At 43.8% G+C, this 17,788-nt stretch overlaps 1 protein-coding gene across 1 annotated transcript; it reads left to right on the forward strand.

Moving 5' to 3' along the window:
- The first annotated feature begins 416 nt into the window (after positions 1–416).
- On the forward strand, positions 417–10,597 carry TMEM14A (transmembrane protein 14A). Its single transcript, XM_061146911.1, has 7 exons — positions 417–566; positions 3,287–3,370; positions 4,031–4,130; positions 5,009–5,093; positions 7,032–7,133; positions 8,411–8,498; positions 9,984–10,597. The coding sequence occupies exons 4-7, from the start codon at positions 5,024–5,026 to the stop codon at positions 10,021–10,023; spliced, it is 300 nt and encodes a 99-aa protein (XP_061002894.1). The 5' UTR covers positions 417–566; positions 3,287–3,370; positions 4,031–4,130; positions 5,009–5,023; the 3' UTR covers positions 10,024–10,597.
- Positions 10,598–17,788: the final 7,191 nt, after the last annotated feature.

Here is a 17,788-nt window from a genome sequence, read left to right on the forward strand (position 1 = left end):
GGTCAATCTGCTGGAGAGTACGTAAAAGGCCTGCTGGAGAGGCCCCACAAACGCCCCTTAAATGAAGGAATCTCTTCTCCGGTTAAAAATCGTTTGCCCTCTGGAATCCCCGTTATACCCAGGTCCACGCCCAGTCTCGCTCCGTCCAGCAGGGGGCAGCAGACTCCAGTCCCAGGATCAGGGCCAGACCCGAAAGCCGGGCCGCCGGAGCGAGTGGCCGGGTCCCGAGCGAGTGACCAGGTGTGGCCGCCGCCTGGGATGCTAGAGCGCCGGCACTGCAAGTGGTACAGGCAAGTAACAACCTCCGCTGCGCCGGGAGGGAACCGACCTGGTAGGACCGAGCTGCGGAGGAAGGGATGCAGCGCAGGAAGGGATGCAGCGCATGCGCGTGAGGGGGCGGGGCCGGTGCTTCCTGGAACCAGCAGCCCCGCCCAGTGCTGGGAGGTGAGCTCTCAGTGGGAAGGCGCTGGAGGTGAGCTTAGCTTCTCGGTTCCAGGTACGAAGTTTTCCTGTAGCTGGCTCCCAACTTTTTTCTTTTCACCCGCGGGGAGAGCTTGAGGCTGCAGGTGAGCTGTACATCTAGCTATACCTCGAGATCTTTCTGCCCGTAATTTTCATGCAAAGGTGCAGAAATAGGCAGATAACGATGCCGAGAAACTTGGGAAGATTTTGCAGGGGGTGGAGTCTCCTCTTCCGGGTATCGCTTCTCTCCTTTTTCTGGAAAGTCCCCGAATTTCTTCCTTCCAAGGTCCTGAATCTCCTACCTGTCCTCCCTCCTCCCTTCCCGGAGCTAGGGAGAGATGGAGAAGGGGGTGGGGCCCTTGGATCATCGCAGAAATGCTTGGTAAGGTTTCAAACCTTCCCAGCACCATCCAGACTTCACTCGAAAGTCTTTCGAGCCCCAAGGAGTTCAAAGGTAGGTAATTATTGATACTTAGCATATGCAAATGGTTTTTATATAATAGCTCAGGGAGATCTCTTAGTGGGTTCTCCAAATTTTGGAGGGCTAGGGACAAGGCAGGGCCCTGTCACCTAGTGTTGTGCGCTGTGCAGTAAATCATTTTGCTGCATTGCACCCAAGATGCTTTCTGGCTTTTCCAAGGGCTGGGCATTGCATTTGCGATGGGAGCACGTGATCCGTCGCGCATACCATCCTCATTCCCGTCCCCGCCTTGTTAACGCAGCCTCTGGCTTTCTTGTGTAATTCTGAGCAAATCAAACGGTCCTGCAACGGAAAAGAAGCGACAGGGCGAATTGCCTTTTGCTTGGATTTTCGCTGTAAACCCTTACAAGAGCTGAAAATAGATTTCTTTTGCTTCCTTAGAACAACACTCAGTTCACTAAGGAGATGAAGGGATTTTTCCTGGCAATAGAGCTATGCGAGGGTAGATCAGTTACAGAATATCTTAAGGCAGAAGTTATTCCTGAGTTTAGTCTTCAAGGAGCTTGACTGGCGCGGAGGAGAGAGAAGGTCAACCGAAGTGTCTCTCCATCAGGGCCCCAAGAGAGGGCCAGTGGAAAAACTGGGGTGGGGGTGGGGGCTCGGGCTCAGAGGAGGGAAAAGGAAACAGCCTTCCACAGCAGGTGATTGACTTAAGGAAAAAATTAGGTTCCTGTTACCACCTGATGATAAGTGATTTCTCTCATAACTTCAGCTCTGTATGTAAGGGTGTTTCCTGACTGTGTGTTGATCATCTTAGACTGAATATGTTTCCCTGTCTCAGGAAACAATAGCAAGGCTCTTCTCCTCACTAGTGGTCCAAGCCAGAGACTCATCCCTTCCCTGACAACCCCCCACACGCACACACACCCTGGGTTTGTTGATTCAACCACCTGACCTGTCCACCTCACTCCACTTTCATTTCTCCAGGCCAGACCACCATTATCTCTTGCTTGGCTTACTGCTTCAGACTCCCAGCCTATCTTTACCAGACTCCCTTTATAGGGCTTCCAGGAGTCGTCTGGCCCTTGCTCACCTGCACCCCCTCTTTTCACACCCCTTGCACTTCTCTCCATTTTAAAACCATGCCATGCTGTCTCATGCCACTAGGCTTTCGTAGGTGTCTCCCTTCCGCCTAGGACACACCCCTCCTTGCCAGCCTCCTTCCTTGCTTTCTCCTGCCGTCCTCAAGGCCCCCGCTGGGTCCCTGCTTCCTCACAGAATGAAGCTTAGGCTCCCAGGCTGGGAGGGTGAAGCTCCTGGTTATAGGGCCTGTGCCTCTCCTCTGAGGACTCCCTCATGCAGCTGCCGCCTCCCTGGTTCCCCACTGGAAGTGCTGGAAGATCAGGGCCATGTCCATCAATGGGGCTTTCCGTCTCTTCCTGCTGCCGGCACATAGAAGACACCCAAGAAATCGTTCTTGATGTAATTGAGTATACGTGCAAGTTATATCAGTACTATTATGGCTTGAATCTATGAACGCCTGCATCTTAAATCCACCCTGCCTCAGTTGATTTCTTACTGTGCTGAAATAGTATTGCCCTTGTTCACATCAAGCTTAAAAATGGGTGTAAGAGTGAAAGGGAGGATCATCATTTGAGCAGCTAATATTTGTTGGGTGTTCAGCGTGTGACAGGCATGGCTTCTGAGTGCCTTACAGCGTTAACTCATTTCATCACCATAGCAACTCTGTGAGGTAGGTATTTTTATTATCCCTGTTTTACAGATGGAGAAACTTAAGATACAGAGAGATTAAGGAACATGCCTAACATTACATGTTGGTGAAGACAGGCATATACTGTGGAATGTGATGGGCTCCTTGAGAAAGACAGGAAGTAGGACTGGACGTGAGGTGCTCACAGGGCTGAGGGTGATAGGTCTCCAGGTGCAAGACAGTGCAGTGTGGGCTAAGCTACGAGGCCAAGAAGTGCTTAACGCAGAATTCAAAACTTTCAGGAACTTCAGTGTCACTTGCACGTTCACTCTTTTGGCAACTTAGTTTTTGGAAGTACTACTGATTAGGAATGAAACTTCTCTGAGTCTGCTATCTTGGTTCTGCTGTGTGACCTCGGGGCTGCTGCTTGCCTTTTCTGTGCTTTAGTCACCTCATCTGCAAAGTGGATAATGATAGTACTTACCTCCTAGGGTCGTGGTGATAATTAAATGAGTTGATACATATAAGGCCTTATAGTGGTGCCTGGCACATGGTAACTGCTCAGAAATGACATCCTCATTATGATTTATCCATGGTTTTGGAACACAGGTCCTTCCTTCTTCTATATTCAGCCCCACTGGACCACTTCTTGGGCATCAACAACCATCCTGTTTTAATTCTTCATCCCACAGACATTGAGAATTTTCCATCGTTGCCTCCTTTTCAGCGCCATCACCTTCTGTGCCTTGGGCTCCCAACCTCAGACCTTCCTCACAGTAAGTGCTAGCTTACTTTCCTTTTCCATTCTTCTGGGTGAGTTTGTTACCAGTTGCTACAGAGAATTAAAGATCAGGTTAACCTAAATGGCAAACAGTGAGAACATTGTGAAAATACATAAAATTCTCATATAACCTTGTGTATACAAAGATAATTATTTTTCCCAGGGAGAAAATAGAGATGTAAAAAGATGTGCAGTCACCGCCAGGAATCTTAGAATTAAAAAAAAAAAAAACAAACTCTAGAACTTACCTCGTCTGTTCCCCTCATTTTGGGGGGGGGGGGGGAGTTGGCCTTTTAGGGATGGGGCATGGTCCAGGGTCCAGCGGCCACTAGTGACCAGAGGCCATGTGTCCAGCCTGTAGCCACCACTCTTTCTCCTACGCCTTGGAGAATTCCAGGCAGGATTTCCGTGGAGTTTCTTCGAACTTTTCACCTGTGGGTGTTTCAGCTGCTGCTGTGAGGTCTGCAGGATCTCACGGTCACTCAGTTAACTTCTGCCAGGGCTGCCTTGCATTGAATCCTTCAATGGTTTCCCGTGGACCAAGCGTGGGTGTCTCTGCCAACACAGGAGAGCTGTCTCACAACAAAGCAAAGAGCACATTGAAAGGGAATCAGTCAACAAGCACATGTCCTTGTTACCCCTTTCCTGTTCTTAGGTGTGAAGAGGAGCGGGTACAAAAAGGAAAGAATTACAAGATAGAGTTAAGGTCAAGGAAGTTAGAAGAGCAGACGCTCCAGACCAGGTGGACGGTGCAGGTGGGAGTGGTTAAGGAGGTTGGGGTGTGGCTTAGAAGGCGTGGTTAAGGAGGTTAGGGGTGTGGCTGAGAAAGCGTGGTTAAGGAGGTTAGGGGTGTGGTTGGGGAGGGGCGTGGCTAAGGAGGTTAGGGGTGTGGCTGAGAAGGGGCGTGGTTGGGAAGGGGCATGGCTAAGGAGGTTAGGGGTGTGGCTGAGAAGGGGAGTGGTTAAAGAGGTTAGGGGTGTGGCTGAGAAGGAGAGTGGTTAAGGAGGTTAGGGGTGTGGCTGAGAAGGGGCGTGGTTAAGGAGGTTAGGGGTGTGGCTGAGAAGGGGCGTGGTTAAGGAGGTTAGGGGTGTGGCTGAGAAGGAGAGTGGTTAAGGAGGTTAGGGGTGTGGCTGAGAAGGAGTGGTTAAGGAGGTTAGGGGTGTGGTTGGGAAAGGACTTGGTTATGGAAGTTAGGGCTGTGGCTGAGAAGGAAAGTAGGTTCACAGGGAGATGGTGTGCAGAGAATGTAGGTCAGGGAGAAGGGGGCAAGTTCCAGGCACGGGAGTGCAAAGTGAACATGGCAAGGTCACTGCCCCGCTAGGAGACCGCGCTAACCAGAGCAGAAGTCCTGCTGGGGAGGTGGAAAGGCGTCCCCAACTGAGAGGACAGGACAAGTCTTGCAGACAGGAAAGGAAAATCATCCTCAGGTGTCTCCCTGAGTGATCTTGAGAGTGATGAGGGTGGGGAGACGGCGGCTGAGTGTTGGGAGAGGGGGAAGATCTATCTGCCTTTTTCTTAGTGGACTGGAGAAATTAATTTATATAATTCTGTGGAATGCACATCATTTTTATATACATTTGCTCCCCCAGACTCTTTTTATCTTGTAAAATATGTCCCTTCCCCCTTGCTTTAGACTTGAACCTTGCCAATGGACCTGATTGGTTTTGGTTATGCAGCCCTGGTGACATTCGGAAGCATTTTGGGATATAAGCGGAGAGGTGAGGCCAAACCAGATTTTTCCTCAAAAGGACCTGGTGGGAGGTTGTGCTGGGATCATCTGAGGAGTCTATAAATAGGACAGGAAGCTAATGAAGTCCTCAGGTGGCTGAGGACCAGCATTTGGTGGGAGGATTCGGGGAAGGAGGTGGGGTTCCCTGGGGCTGGGTGAACAGAGCCTGTCATTCCAGAGCCTGGGTGTCTGGGTCTCCCTTCATCTGTTAATATCAGTTGCATAATTAATTGAGTTAACCTCCTCAGGGCTACTCATTTATTATCAGATGAGTTTTGTTTTTTTTTAACATACTCGTAGTGTCAAAAGGGCTTCCTTTGTAGCTCAGGCTGGTAAAGAATCCACCTCCAATGTGGGAGACCTGGGTTCGATCCTTGGGTTGGGAAGACACCCTGGAGAAGGGAACAGCTACCCACTCCAGTTTTCTGGCCTAGAGAATTCCATGGACTATACAGTCCATGGGGTCCCAAATGTGTCAAAAAACTGAATTATGTTGATATTGTGTGTGGCAACAGAAAATTTGTTCAATACTTAGTTATAATATCTGAAGTGGTCTCTTCATATCTGTCCCAAGGTGGAGAAAACACCCAGTTGATAAAATAAAGGATTTCATGGAGAAATAAATGAAAGGCCAAGTTTTATATTTTACTTTGTTTTAAGGTAGATGCATTTATATAGTCACAGTGTCCCACATTTCTCTTTCTTATTTTTTTAAGAAATTCATAAAATGAAGTTATATTTTGAAGACTGTTTTATCAGTGACATTGGGGGACTTGAATTTCAGGTCTATGAGGTTTTGAAGGTTACTTCTTTTAGTGATTTTTTGAGGTGTAGGAAAAGGAGAGCGAGAGCGTGTGTGTGTGTGTGTGTGTGTTGGGGTTGCTGCAGGGTGTGGCAGGAAAGGGTTACTTTAGTTGTAAGGCATCTTCTTCCACTTGTTGCGTGAAGAATTAAGCTAGAACTTAGTGCATGTCACTTCTGTTTCTGGATGGGTGTGTGTGTATGTGCATTGCTGTAATGGTTCTTAACCCTGCTACAATCTGATTTTTCTGTAGATGTTTAAAAAACAGAGATACCTTGTAACTGAATCACTTTGCTGTACACCAGTAACTAACACACCACTATAATCAACTATACTTCAATAAAAATAAATGATACATTTAAATCCCTCTCCCCCCAAAAAAAACCCCAGAGGTGCCTTGACCCTAGAGATTACAATCTGATAGATTCTAAATAGAGTGAGTGCCCTGAAGTGGGGATGGTGTGTGTTGGTCACAGTATCACTGGCATGTGCCCTCTTGCTCTCTACCCAGGGCACAGGAAGACCTCTCTGTCTGTCCCAGTGCCCGGGGCAATGCTGGGCAGGTACTGGGTGCGGAAGAGGATGGGTTGGCAACTGGGATCAGTGACTGGATTTTTCCTGTTACTCATTGTCGTGATCCACCCCTGAGTCCTTATGTGTTGAGGCTGGAAGCTTTGTTAATTATTCAGGAGAGAACCACTGCTTGGTTTGCATAGGACCCCCTCTACCTCCATGAGTTGAAAACATCATTTATCTTATTTTTATCATCACAAGCTGAGAATGAAATAATAGAGGCAAAGAGAATAGGGGGAATAAAAGAGGGACATAAAGAAGTTAGATAATTGTCTAAGATCATGCAGTCGCCATTGGAAGCACGACGATAAGGCAGGCTCTATCTCCATACCCATCCCTCCCATTGCTGTGTTCTCGGGGTTCAGCATGAAACAGTCATTTCTTAGAAACTATCCATGGATAGCTGACACCTGATTTGGCCTTGTGCAGTTACAGTGCCCAAGAAGAAACACATTTCTTCCACTTGTTGCTTATATCACACATTAAGTGATAAAGGTATGTCTTCATTTGAGGATTTTCTATCTGAACCCTTACTTTTTTTTCCCCCTCCAGGTGGTGTTCTGTCTCTGATTGCTGGTCTTTTTGTTGGGTTTTTGGCTGGCTATGGAGCTTACCGTGTCTCCAATGACAAGCGAGATGTAAAGCTGTCACTGTGTAAGGCGTTTTTTTCCTGGTTATGCAAAATCAAAGCCTGGGGGTAGCTTTTTAATACCCAGCCCAAGTGTCCTAGAAAATACCGGTCAGATGGCAGGTGGCAAAATGCTTGTATGGAGGTGGAACACTATCCTTGTTCCTTTCTACACAGACCTCATCAAAAGTAATGATGTTGCTGCCAGGCCTCAGAGGAATATTTCTGTAAAGTTTGTTACTAGGAAGAGAAAATAAAATTAGAAAAAATGAGGAATTATGTCTGAATTTTCTGCTAACCCTCCTAAATGCATGTTAGCATAGTTTATATTACTGTGAAAATATCTAAAAAGTGAGTCTTGGATTGTTTTATTGAATTCACAAACTGCTTTTAGATCCCACTTTGCCTTAAGAGTTAACCTAGAAAAACAAGGCTGGGGCTTCCCTGACTGTCCAGCAGTTAAGACTTTGCCTTCTAAAGCAGAGGGTGTAGGTCTGATTTTCTGGGCAGGGCACTAGATCCCACATGCTGCAAATATGACCTGGCACAGCCAAATAAATAGATAAATATTTTTTAAAAAGATATACATATATTGGGCATTTTATTCATATGCACTTAAACAGTTAATATGTGTTATTGCCAATCATGTTGATTTGTGTATCAGCAAGTGATTTTGCCTTGAAAGTTGTTCTTAAATTGTGATATCAATGGCCTCATCTCTTACATAATCTCTAATCATAGTGGTTCAGCTCCTAAAAGGCTGATATGGTGCTTCTGAATTTAATATTATTACTAGACTGTTGTTATATATTTCATCTCCAGGCATTCATTTTTTCAAAATGAAATGCTACGAAATAAAGTCAGCCTTTTCCTACTATTATTTTATTAATCAAGTCTTACTTTAAAGATTCACTTTAGAAACTGATTCTTTTCCTTCCATTTATTGGATGTCTCCTGTGAGTCTAGGCATACTGCCTAGTGTTCCTGAGGAAACTTGAAAAAGATACAGTCTTGGCCTTCCCAGGAGTGTTCTATAAATAGAAATTTAAATTAGAAAAGCACTTTTTCTTTTCAAGATATTTCAGTAATGGATTTTCACATGCTTGTTTACTCAGAAACCTTGTTGATTAGCTAATTTATAAGGTATTTTGACAGAACACTTTATCTTTTCAAGAGCATAGCAACTCAGTACCGACACATAATCATTGTTATATCAGAAAGCTGAAATCAAATCCCTCTGTTTCACAAGCAAGCACTGATAACATGTTTGAGGCCCTGGTTCATGCACCGGTCTGTTTTTTAGTTACAGCTTTCTTCCTGGCCACCATAATGGGGGTGAGATTTAAGAGATCCAAGAAAATCATGCCAGCTGGACTGGTTGCAGGTTTAAGGTAAGAAAAACCTATTTTGATCTATTCTTTTCTCTGCTGTCATTTTGAAGTGCCGAATTTTGGGCAAAAGTCAGTTTTAACTTGAAAGGTCAAAGTAATTTTTATTACAGTCAGCATGATTGTAAAATCTTAAAACATCATCCATTCAATCAATTGCTGACATTTATGTGCCTGGGAATGTTTTTATCAAATACACTTAGTGTTGCTGTAGTATCTGATCACATGTACACAATTACCGTTTTTCAGAATAAAGAATTAAAATCAGCCTCATTTTTTTTCTCAGAATTTACCTGTCTGAGACAGTAAGTGTATTCATTTAAATCTGATATCTCTCTTAGAGAGTTCGACAGTGATAGTCTCTCGCAGTTATTTTGAGTTTTTAAGAGAGAAAACTTAATATTTTTTAAAAGGATAAACAGGGAGCTTCATGTTTCTCTTAATCTTAATTCTTTCCATGAGATTAAGCACATTCCCAAGTGAAAATTTGTGCATAACATTTTAAATTCTTGGAAGCTGCCTTTATATGTTGAAAGCTGTCAATGTGTTAATTTTCTTTGATGTACGTTTTCACTTTTAACAATTTATGCTAAAGAAATAATGAGATGTATACAAAGGCTGATGTTTATTGCAACTCTGTGTCTAGTTGAAGACATGATGAACTGAAAAATCAGAAGCAGCTTGAAAATTCACCAGTAAGGAAATGGTTCAATAGTTGTTTTGTCCACTTAGTGGAATATTGAGCAAGCATTGCATCTCATGTTTTCAAAAACCATTTAGTGATGTTTGAAAATATCAATGACAAAGTAGGAGATGAAAACAGAATAAATAACCAAATATAGTGTGATCTCAATTTTTTGAAAGTCTGTGTATAAACAAGATAGGAAGGAAATTCTTCAAATACTTCATATTAATAATCTCTAGGTGGTAATGGAATGAGAAATTTTCTGCTTTCTACTTTTCAATAGAATTTTCTAGTGTGGCTGGATATAGTGTTTATGATTTGGGAACGAAAGTGTGATTATACAGGGCTGATTTCTAATGAGAGTCCTGTTCTAATAATGATACTTGGTGGTGGAAAGTCAAAGTAGGGTTTACAGGTTAAAAAGACAAGACTCCAAGCTTGGAAAGTAGCTGAGATTGTAATAATGGCATAAAATTGCCCCTTGATGAGTTTTTCAAGCTCCTTGCCTTTACTAACTATTGAAAATTGTGTTTTCTAACCTATCTCTTATGAAAGTTCAGCCCAGATTTTCAGAACATTGAATTCTGATTTTTCTCCTTCACTTATTGAACATTTTTAAGTGGCCAGTTCAGTCACGTCTTGGAATTTCAAGTACAGGGATCCTGAGAGAGTCTCTGGCCCAGGGAGTAGCAGCAGAGATGCACCCTGGAAGCCAGGGTCTGGTGCCACCTGTTAGGTGGGCATGTGAGCCTTCTCTCGCCTCCTCAGTCACCTCCCCTCGCCTGTCTTTTATTTTAATCCAGCCTCTTGATGATCCTGAGACTTGTCTTACTGCTGCTTTGAGAATCCAGAGGAAGTGAAAACTAAATCTGAGTCATTCTGCTCTAACAGGCAGAAGCCCACTGTTTGTGTTGAAAAGATAAATTCCAGTATGGGATGTTCGATGTGGTCTTATTTTATGTTGGAAACTGCCCGAGAAACACTGTTGCCTCTGATAAGGACACTAGTTTGAGGGATTTTTGTTTTTTTTAAATAAACAGTTTAACCGTTTTCCAATTGTTAGATTCTGATTTCAATTAAGATATTTTCATGAAATTGTGAAGTATATCATAAATTGTGATGTACTCTTTGATTTTTTTTATATGTCATGTTTTATAGATGGTGGTTCCCAACACTCATGTCTGGAATAAGTTTAAATTATAAACTAACTTATCAGATGATGGAACGCCCTAAGTGGGCTTCATGGAATGCTCTTGTATCTATTTGTCATTTGTGTTATATTTGATTTTTTTTCCATTTTAATTGTATTTCTGCCAGTGTTTTTTTTTTTTTTTTTCTTGAATAAACTTCATCCCCAGCACACTCTGTGCAAATAGAATGTATTCAGTATTCAAATAAAAGACCTGTTTTAAACCTGTTTCTCTCATTTTATTTTTTTTTGTTTCTCTCATTTTAAAATCTTCTCTATATCCTCATCATCTTTGATAGTATTTTTCCCAAGGATTCTATTCTACTCCCTTTATAATAACAGAAAATAAATAAAAGTTTAAATGTTTACAATTTGGAGTAATAAAAAATATTAAGAAAATATACTGATACATGGCTCCCTGATTGTCATTCTTTAATTGTAATTCTTTTATGTTAAATAGTGTTAGGGCATCAGATCACCCTCATTCTATACCATGAAGATCAACTACAATTAATTAACTACCATTCTCAAAACCAAGAGCAAGAAACATCTCTATTTCCAGGGAATCCTACCATTTTCAGAAGACAAGACAAATGCCTCTCCTTATTCACTTACAAAATATTTTCAATATTATTGCATAAGTTATAGGAACTCATTGTAGACAAATCAGAAAATATGGATAAGCTAAAAACATTTGTCCTCCTTACTGGCCTTTTTTCTCAGATTGAGCAGGTGTTTAGTAGATCTGTACTTTTCCTTGTGGCTATGTCTTAATGAGTAGAAACATGGCATTCGCAAGGTAGAAATTGGGCACTTAACTATCTTTAAAAAGAATCCTGTGTAAGAGTGGAGTGTGTATGAGGGCATCTCTTCTTTTTTCCCCTCTACTCTTTGTTTTCACAAAATAAGTTCTCTTTCACACTGCTATATATAAAATAGGTAACCAACAAATACCTACTGTATAGCACAGGGAAATATATTCAGTATTTTGTAATAACCTGTGATGGAAAAGAATCTAAAAAAAGAGAGATAACTGAATCACTTTGCTATATAACCGAAACTAACACAACATTGTAAATCTACTATATTTCAATAAGTTTTTTAAGAAAAACAAAAACAACCCCAAATAAGTTCTCTCTGGGTCTGCTCATGGTGCCCAGTATGAAGGATTTCTCTCCACCTCCTCTTCTTCTGTGTCCCCAAACTTTCTCATTTCAGACAGTTGGTGGTGGGGATTCCCCTCTTTCTCACATATTTTCACCAGCAAAAGAAAAAAAGGGGGGGTGGGGAGAGCTGACATAATCACCTTGGTGCTCTTCTCCAAGCCTTCGTTTGATTCTTAGGAAGCCCAGAGACAGTGATTTTCCTAAAGTCCCTCAGCTAAAGGGTGGGAAGGACCAGGGCTGGGATCTCTTCTTTCCAAACCCACCACCTTCTGGATACTCTCATCTTGCTGCTGCTGCTGCTGAGTCGCTTTAGTCGTGTCCGGCTCTGTGGGACCCCACAGACGGCAGCCCACCAGGCTCCCCCGTCCCTGGGATTCTCCAGGCAGGAATACTGGAGTGGGTTGCCATTTCCTTCTCCAATGCATGAAAGTGAAAAGTGAAAGTGAAGTCGCTCAGTCATGTCTGACTCCTAGTGACCCCATGGACTGCAGCCCACCAGGCTCCTCCGTCCATGGGACTTTCCAGGCAAGAGGACTGGAGTGGGGCGCCATTGCCTTCTCCGACTCTCATCTTAGCAAATGTCTAATCTGTATTTAACTACTTTTGAGAGGAAGAAGACATGTTCCAAAATTATTAACAAAGACAAGAATACAGATAGGGGTAACCAAAATAAACCAAAGCTTCCCCCAAAGCATTTTCCCTTAAATTTAAAGATTACTTGTGACTTTTATGAAGTGTGATTTGAAAGAAAAAAAAAGCATATATTCCTGATTTCAATTTCTCCTAAAATTTCTCATGTCAGGAACTGCAGGCTAATTTTTTGCTGTCTGGTTTGGCAAGACTCCAGAAGCTCCTAGAGTGAAGCCCAGTCTAAAATTCCAATGAGGGCATTCTTGTTACCTTGTTAGGCCTTGTGGGCAGCTGGGGAAGAGGGGAGAGGGCAGCTGTGAACCCCACCAGGCCCAGGGGTGCACAGTTTGGGTGGGGCCATGAAACATTCTGAGATGCATCAAAAGTCCAAATAGATATCATCAAAAGAATTTTCTGGTATATTAAAATTGAGTTTCTCCAGATTACACAGAAAAGTTTTCCCAGCAGAACTTTGTTTTACAAAAATGATGTGTTTTTTTCAATGTGCTTACAGGCTTACTATGTGAGGGCTTACTATCTGCAGGGGCTCCAAAGATAAAGTGCAGCTGTTTTGGCAAGTTGTATATGCTAGAGCATGATGATTCAACTTCTGAAAATTTGCCAAGACTCACACTGTAAGAGAAATTTGGGCACAGAAGGTGAATATTGACTAGGAACTTTCTTCTAACCCTGGCCGGCTCGTATGGTGCCAATGCTGAAAATAAAAACCATGAGGAAATCAGAAGACCCATGAAGAGCATCACATAGCTCAGATTTGGCCCTTCCCCGATTTGAAAAAATTAGGTCATCAGAAGAAGAAGTAACAAGTTAAACACTATTTTTTATACTAAGCGGTATTTTTTACTGTTTCTTAACAATAAGAAACAGTTGCCTGTTTCTTAACATTCTTGAGACACAGTTATGAAAAGCATTGTGTCCCTTTTTTCCTTCCCTCCCTCCCTTCCTTCCTTTGTTAAAATCTCTGTTTGCACCACCTTGGATAAACTCAGTATCAACAACCAGTTACCACACTTATTTGGGCACTTATTTAAAAACACTGAGTCATTCATTCACAGCTCAACATTTAAAGAATAAGTGGTAAAAACTGCTTTTTGTTTGGGTATCAAATAAAGAGTTTTCTACAACTGCTCCCTAAGTAAGTGCTTAATAACCCCCTGAGATCAAAGTCATTTTCCTATGCTGTTATGATTTTTTTTTTGGCCGCATTACAGCATGTGGGATCTTAGTTCCCAACAGAGGTTGAACCCATGTCCTCTGCATTGGAAGCACAAAAGTGCGGAATCTCAACCACTGGATTGCCGGGGAATTCTCAGCCCCCATCCTTGGAATACATTTACAATTCATTTATTTTACAAGTTTTACAAATTATACCATCATACTTGTCCATGAAACTCCAGAAAGCTAACGAGTCTAGTTGAGTTGGCAAATCCACACTCTGACTGGTTTTCAGTTTTCTCTTCATCCTTTTTTTGGTGCAGAAGCAGATGAGTTTTTTCTTCTTCAGTTCAAGCTATGCTTTCAAATAGCTACAGTGTGAAATTATGCCTCCCAAAATACTGTATCATCTGGCAAAAGCTTATGGAATAAAGCCAGACATTGGATTCTCACTTCACTTAGAATAAGATCCAAATTCCTTGACAGGACTGAAGGAGCATGTCGTCTGCCATCTGTCGCCCCTTCTCATTCCACAAGTGGCTCAGATGGTAAAGAATCTGCCTGTGATGCAAGATACCTGGGTTCAATCCCTGGGTCGGGAAGACCCTCTGGAGAAGGATATGGCTGAACCCACTCCAGTATTCTTGCCTGGGGAATTCTGTGGACAAAGGAGTCTGGTGGACTACAGCCCATGGGGTCACAAAGAGTCGGACATGACTGAGCAACTATCCCTTTCTTTTTCATGCCGGAAGCCAACCCCTACCCTTCAGTCATGCCTCCTTTGGCTTGGGGTACCAAACACTGCTTTCCACTCCAGGGCTTTGAAGACGCTGGTGTGTCCATCTGGAACCGTCTTGCCCAACTCCTTGCCTGTCTGCTTCTTTCTTACATTGTGTCTCAGTTTAAATGTCACCTCCCCAGAGTGGCTTTCCCTCACTACCCATCTAAAGTAGAGCTCCCCCGCCTTCCCTGGTGGTCCAGTGGCTGAGACTCCACGTTCCCAACGTAGGGGGCCTGGGTTCAATTCCTGGTCAGGGAACGAGATCCCACATGCCACAACTAAGACCCAGCACAGCCAAGTAAATAAATACATAACAACAAAAAAATAAAAGAATAAAAGTAGAGCTCTCACCGGGCAAAGGGTACAAACTTTCAGTGATAGGAGAAGTTCTGAGGATCTAATGTGTAACATGGTGGCCCTAGTTGGTAACACGTGTGTTAGTTGCTCAGTGGTATCTGACTCTCTGCGGCCCCATGGACTGTAGCCCACCAGGTTCCTCTGTCCATGAAATTCTCCTGGTGAGGGGGTTGCCATTTCCTTCTCCATGGTAGCATTATATTGTATTTTTAAAAAGTAAATATGAAAAAATAAAAATAAAAAGTAAATATGTACGGTGATGATGGATGTGTTAATTAATTTGGTGGGGGCAACCGTCTCACGATGTATATCAAACATTTAAAAAATACTGTACAATTTCATTTGTCAATTGTACTTCGTTAAAGCAGGAAAAGATAAAGCAGAACTCTGCCCTCGCCTCCCCCTGCAACCCGTCTCTGGGACAGACCCTGTTTAATTTGCTTCACATCCCTATCATACCGCTCTTGGGCCTCATCCAGGTTGCCCTGCCACACACTGCATTTCTGCCCAAAGTCAGACACTGGCGCCTTTTCAGAGCCTTCTTCACAAGCCTGAGCTCCGGATGGGGGAGGGCTGTCACTGATAACGTGTTATTTATTTTGTGAAAATTCTGACCTTTTGAAATGAAGCAGGATTGGATGGGATTCGTGTGACAGCATGTTGGCAAGGAAGGCGTGTGAATCACAAAACTAAGAAAATGAGCGGTGCGTACAATGTCAATGCTAGAGTGATGGAGGGCGGGGGTCTGGCAGAAAGTTGCTGATAGAAGAAGAGACAGAGCTTGGATTTGCAGTGAAGACATCAAAGAGGATACATATGAGGAAAGGCTTTTGAACTATTAGAACTAATATGGTGATTAGTTCATTCGGTAAGAAACCAAAGCTCAAGACTTTGGAGAGACATCAAGTCAGAGTAAAGACTACTTGAGTTTTGGAGGTGACGGGAAAGAGGGAAGGAAGTAAACGGAAAACCAGCCAGGGATGAAAGAGGACTTTCTGGATTTGTTTTGGAGTGCTGGTTGTTGCTATTGGTTTTAAGGGGTGGAGATGTAGGTGGCTAAGGGGTGTAGGACAGGAGAGACCAAAGCCTGACTGTAATTAGATGACAACTTCCCAGAAGAAAGAGAGGCAGCCTGGGGGGAAGAGAGGAATTGTCCAGAATGACCATCACAGGATAGACTGGCGAGGTTTTACTTGCCTCCTTTAGTCTTAGCATCATGTTCGAGGGTATAATTGCCATATAATAAACGGCACATATTTTAAGTGTACAGTTGTTAGTACAGGTGTGTGTTAGTCAGTTATGTCCGACTCTTTGTGACTCATGGACTGTAGCCTGCCAGGCTCTTCTGTCCATGAAATTCTCCAGGCAAGAATACTGGAGTGGGTTGCCATTCCCTTCCCCCGGGGGTCTTCCTGACCCAGGGATCCAACCCTGGTCTCCTGCCTTGCAGGCAGATTCTTTACCATCTGAGCTACCAGGGAAGTCCAAGTGTTGACAGGTATACACCCATGAAAGAATCATAATCAACATGGTGAACATAGTATGTCCTATGCCCTTGGACTGTCTTCTCCCTGCCCCTCCCCTACTATGTGTTACTTTCTTGTCAAGATAAACTAGTTTGCATTTTCCAGAACTGTATATAAATAGAACCGTACAAGTAATTTTGTATTTGTTTTTTGGTCTAATTTCTTCCACTCAGTGTATCATTTTGAAATCCAACTATGTTGTTGGGTGTATTCATTCTTGTTTATTGCAAAGTAGTTGTGTTAGTTTTCTGTGGCCATCGTAACAGATGACCACACATTGGGTGGCTTTAAACAACAGAAATTTATTCTCTCTGGAGGCCTGAAATCAAGGTGTGGACAAGGTTGGTTCTTTTTGAAGGCTCTGAGGAAGAATCCGTTCCATGATGCTCTTCTCCCTGCCAGTAGTCCTTGGGGTTCCTTGGCTTGTGGAAGCATCACTCTGATCTGTATCATAAAAATGGAGGATGGAAAAAGACATGGAACAGAAGGACTGATGGAAGAAGGTGAAGAGATGAGAGCATAAGAAAAGTGTCAAGGGGAAGAGAGGACAATGCTACCACTTAGCCTTCCATCAGCAGTTTTAGTTTCTCTTGGGAGCAGTTTATGTGGATTTACGACTTTTTAAAATTTTTATTTATTTTAATTGGAGGATAATTACAATATTGTGATGGTTTTTGCTGTATATCAACATGAATCGGCCACAGGTATACATGTGTTTCCCCCCAATCCTGAACCCCCCTCCCACCTCCCTCCCTTCCCTACCCCTCTGGGTTGTCCCAGAGCACAGGCTTCAGAAAAAGCAATTTTTCTGTTCCAGCAAGCAGATTGCTCTCAACTGAAGAGGCCCCACCTACCCTGAGCAGTGAGTCTGGTGGATGCCACGGCTGAACACTAGGTGGCGCACTTGCACTCGCTGGGGTCTGACATCCTAGGGCTTTAGGAACCTCTGTGGCTGGGACACCCGCTTCTGCTGTTCGTGGGTGACTTCCCACATTTACAAATAAAGCTGAGCCTAACCCTCCCTTTCTGTCCTAGATCTCTATCATCCCACTCATCTGCCTTTTGCGGCGCGAGCCTTCTCCAAAGGGCTGTCAATGGCTGCCGTCTTTACATCACACTTCCCATGAGAACCTGCCCCCGACCCCCGCCCGCCCCACCGTCAGACGTCTGTCTCAGCACCCCGCTGCCGTCTTCAGTCTCCAGCGGTGTGATGCCACACTCCTCTGCCTCACAGATGCCTCCTCCTCAGACTCCTTGGCTGGCCCCGTCCCTTCTAGGCCATCTCCTCAGTCTATCACGGTCCTTGGAACCAGGACTTCCAACGCCAGGTCATAGATATTGCTGTTTCCGTCTTGGTCTTTCCTGGACTGCTTACTCTGGGGGAAGTTAGCGGATCCAGCATGAGGACACTCAAGCAGCCCCATGAAGAGGTGGACAAGGAGGTCTTTGCCAGCAGCTGTGAGTGAACCATGTTGGCAGTGGATCCCCCATGCCCAGTCAAGCATTCAGATGGGTGCAGACCCTGCTGAGGGCTTGACTACAGCCTCCTGGGTGATCCCGACCCACAATCACCCAACTAAGTTGCTACCAGATCCCTGACCCTCAGAAACTGTCTCAGGTAATAACTGGTCAGCTCAACATCACTAAACTTTGGGGGTGATTTGTTATGTAGCAGGAGATAACAGACACACCCATGCCTATCTCTCTGACCTCATCTTTCGTACTTTCTCACCATGCCTCCCACCATGCTTGCCTGCCTACTGTGCCTGGAATACACCAAAGT

The sequence above is a fragment of the Dama dama genome, chromosome 7 (assembly GCF_033118175.1).
Source record: "Dama dama isolate Ldn47 chromosome 7, ASM3311817v1, whole genome shotgun sequence".
NCBI lineage: Eukaryota > Metazoa > Chordata > Mammalia > Artiodactyla > Cervidae > Dama > Dama dama.

Excerpts from the sequence above, each read along its gene's own strand:
- TMEM14A (XM_061146911.1), top strand. The coding sequence starts at position 5,024 with ATGGACCTGATTGGTTTTGGTTATGCAGCCCTGGTGACATTCGGAAGC. Across the intron at positions 7,134-8,410 it reads AGATGTAAAGCTGTCACTGT|TTACAGCTTTCTTCCTGGCC; the intron begins GTAAGGCGTTTT and ends TCTGTTTTTTAG. Across the intron at positions 8,499-9,983 it reads GGACTGGTTGCAGGTTTAAG|CCTCTTGATGATCCTGAGAC; the intron begins GTAAGAAAAACC and ends ATTTTAATCCAG.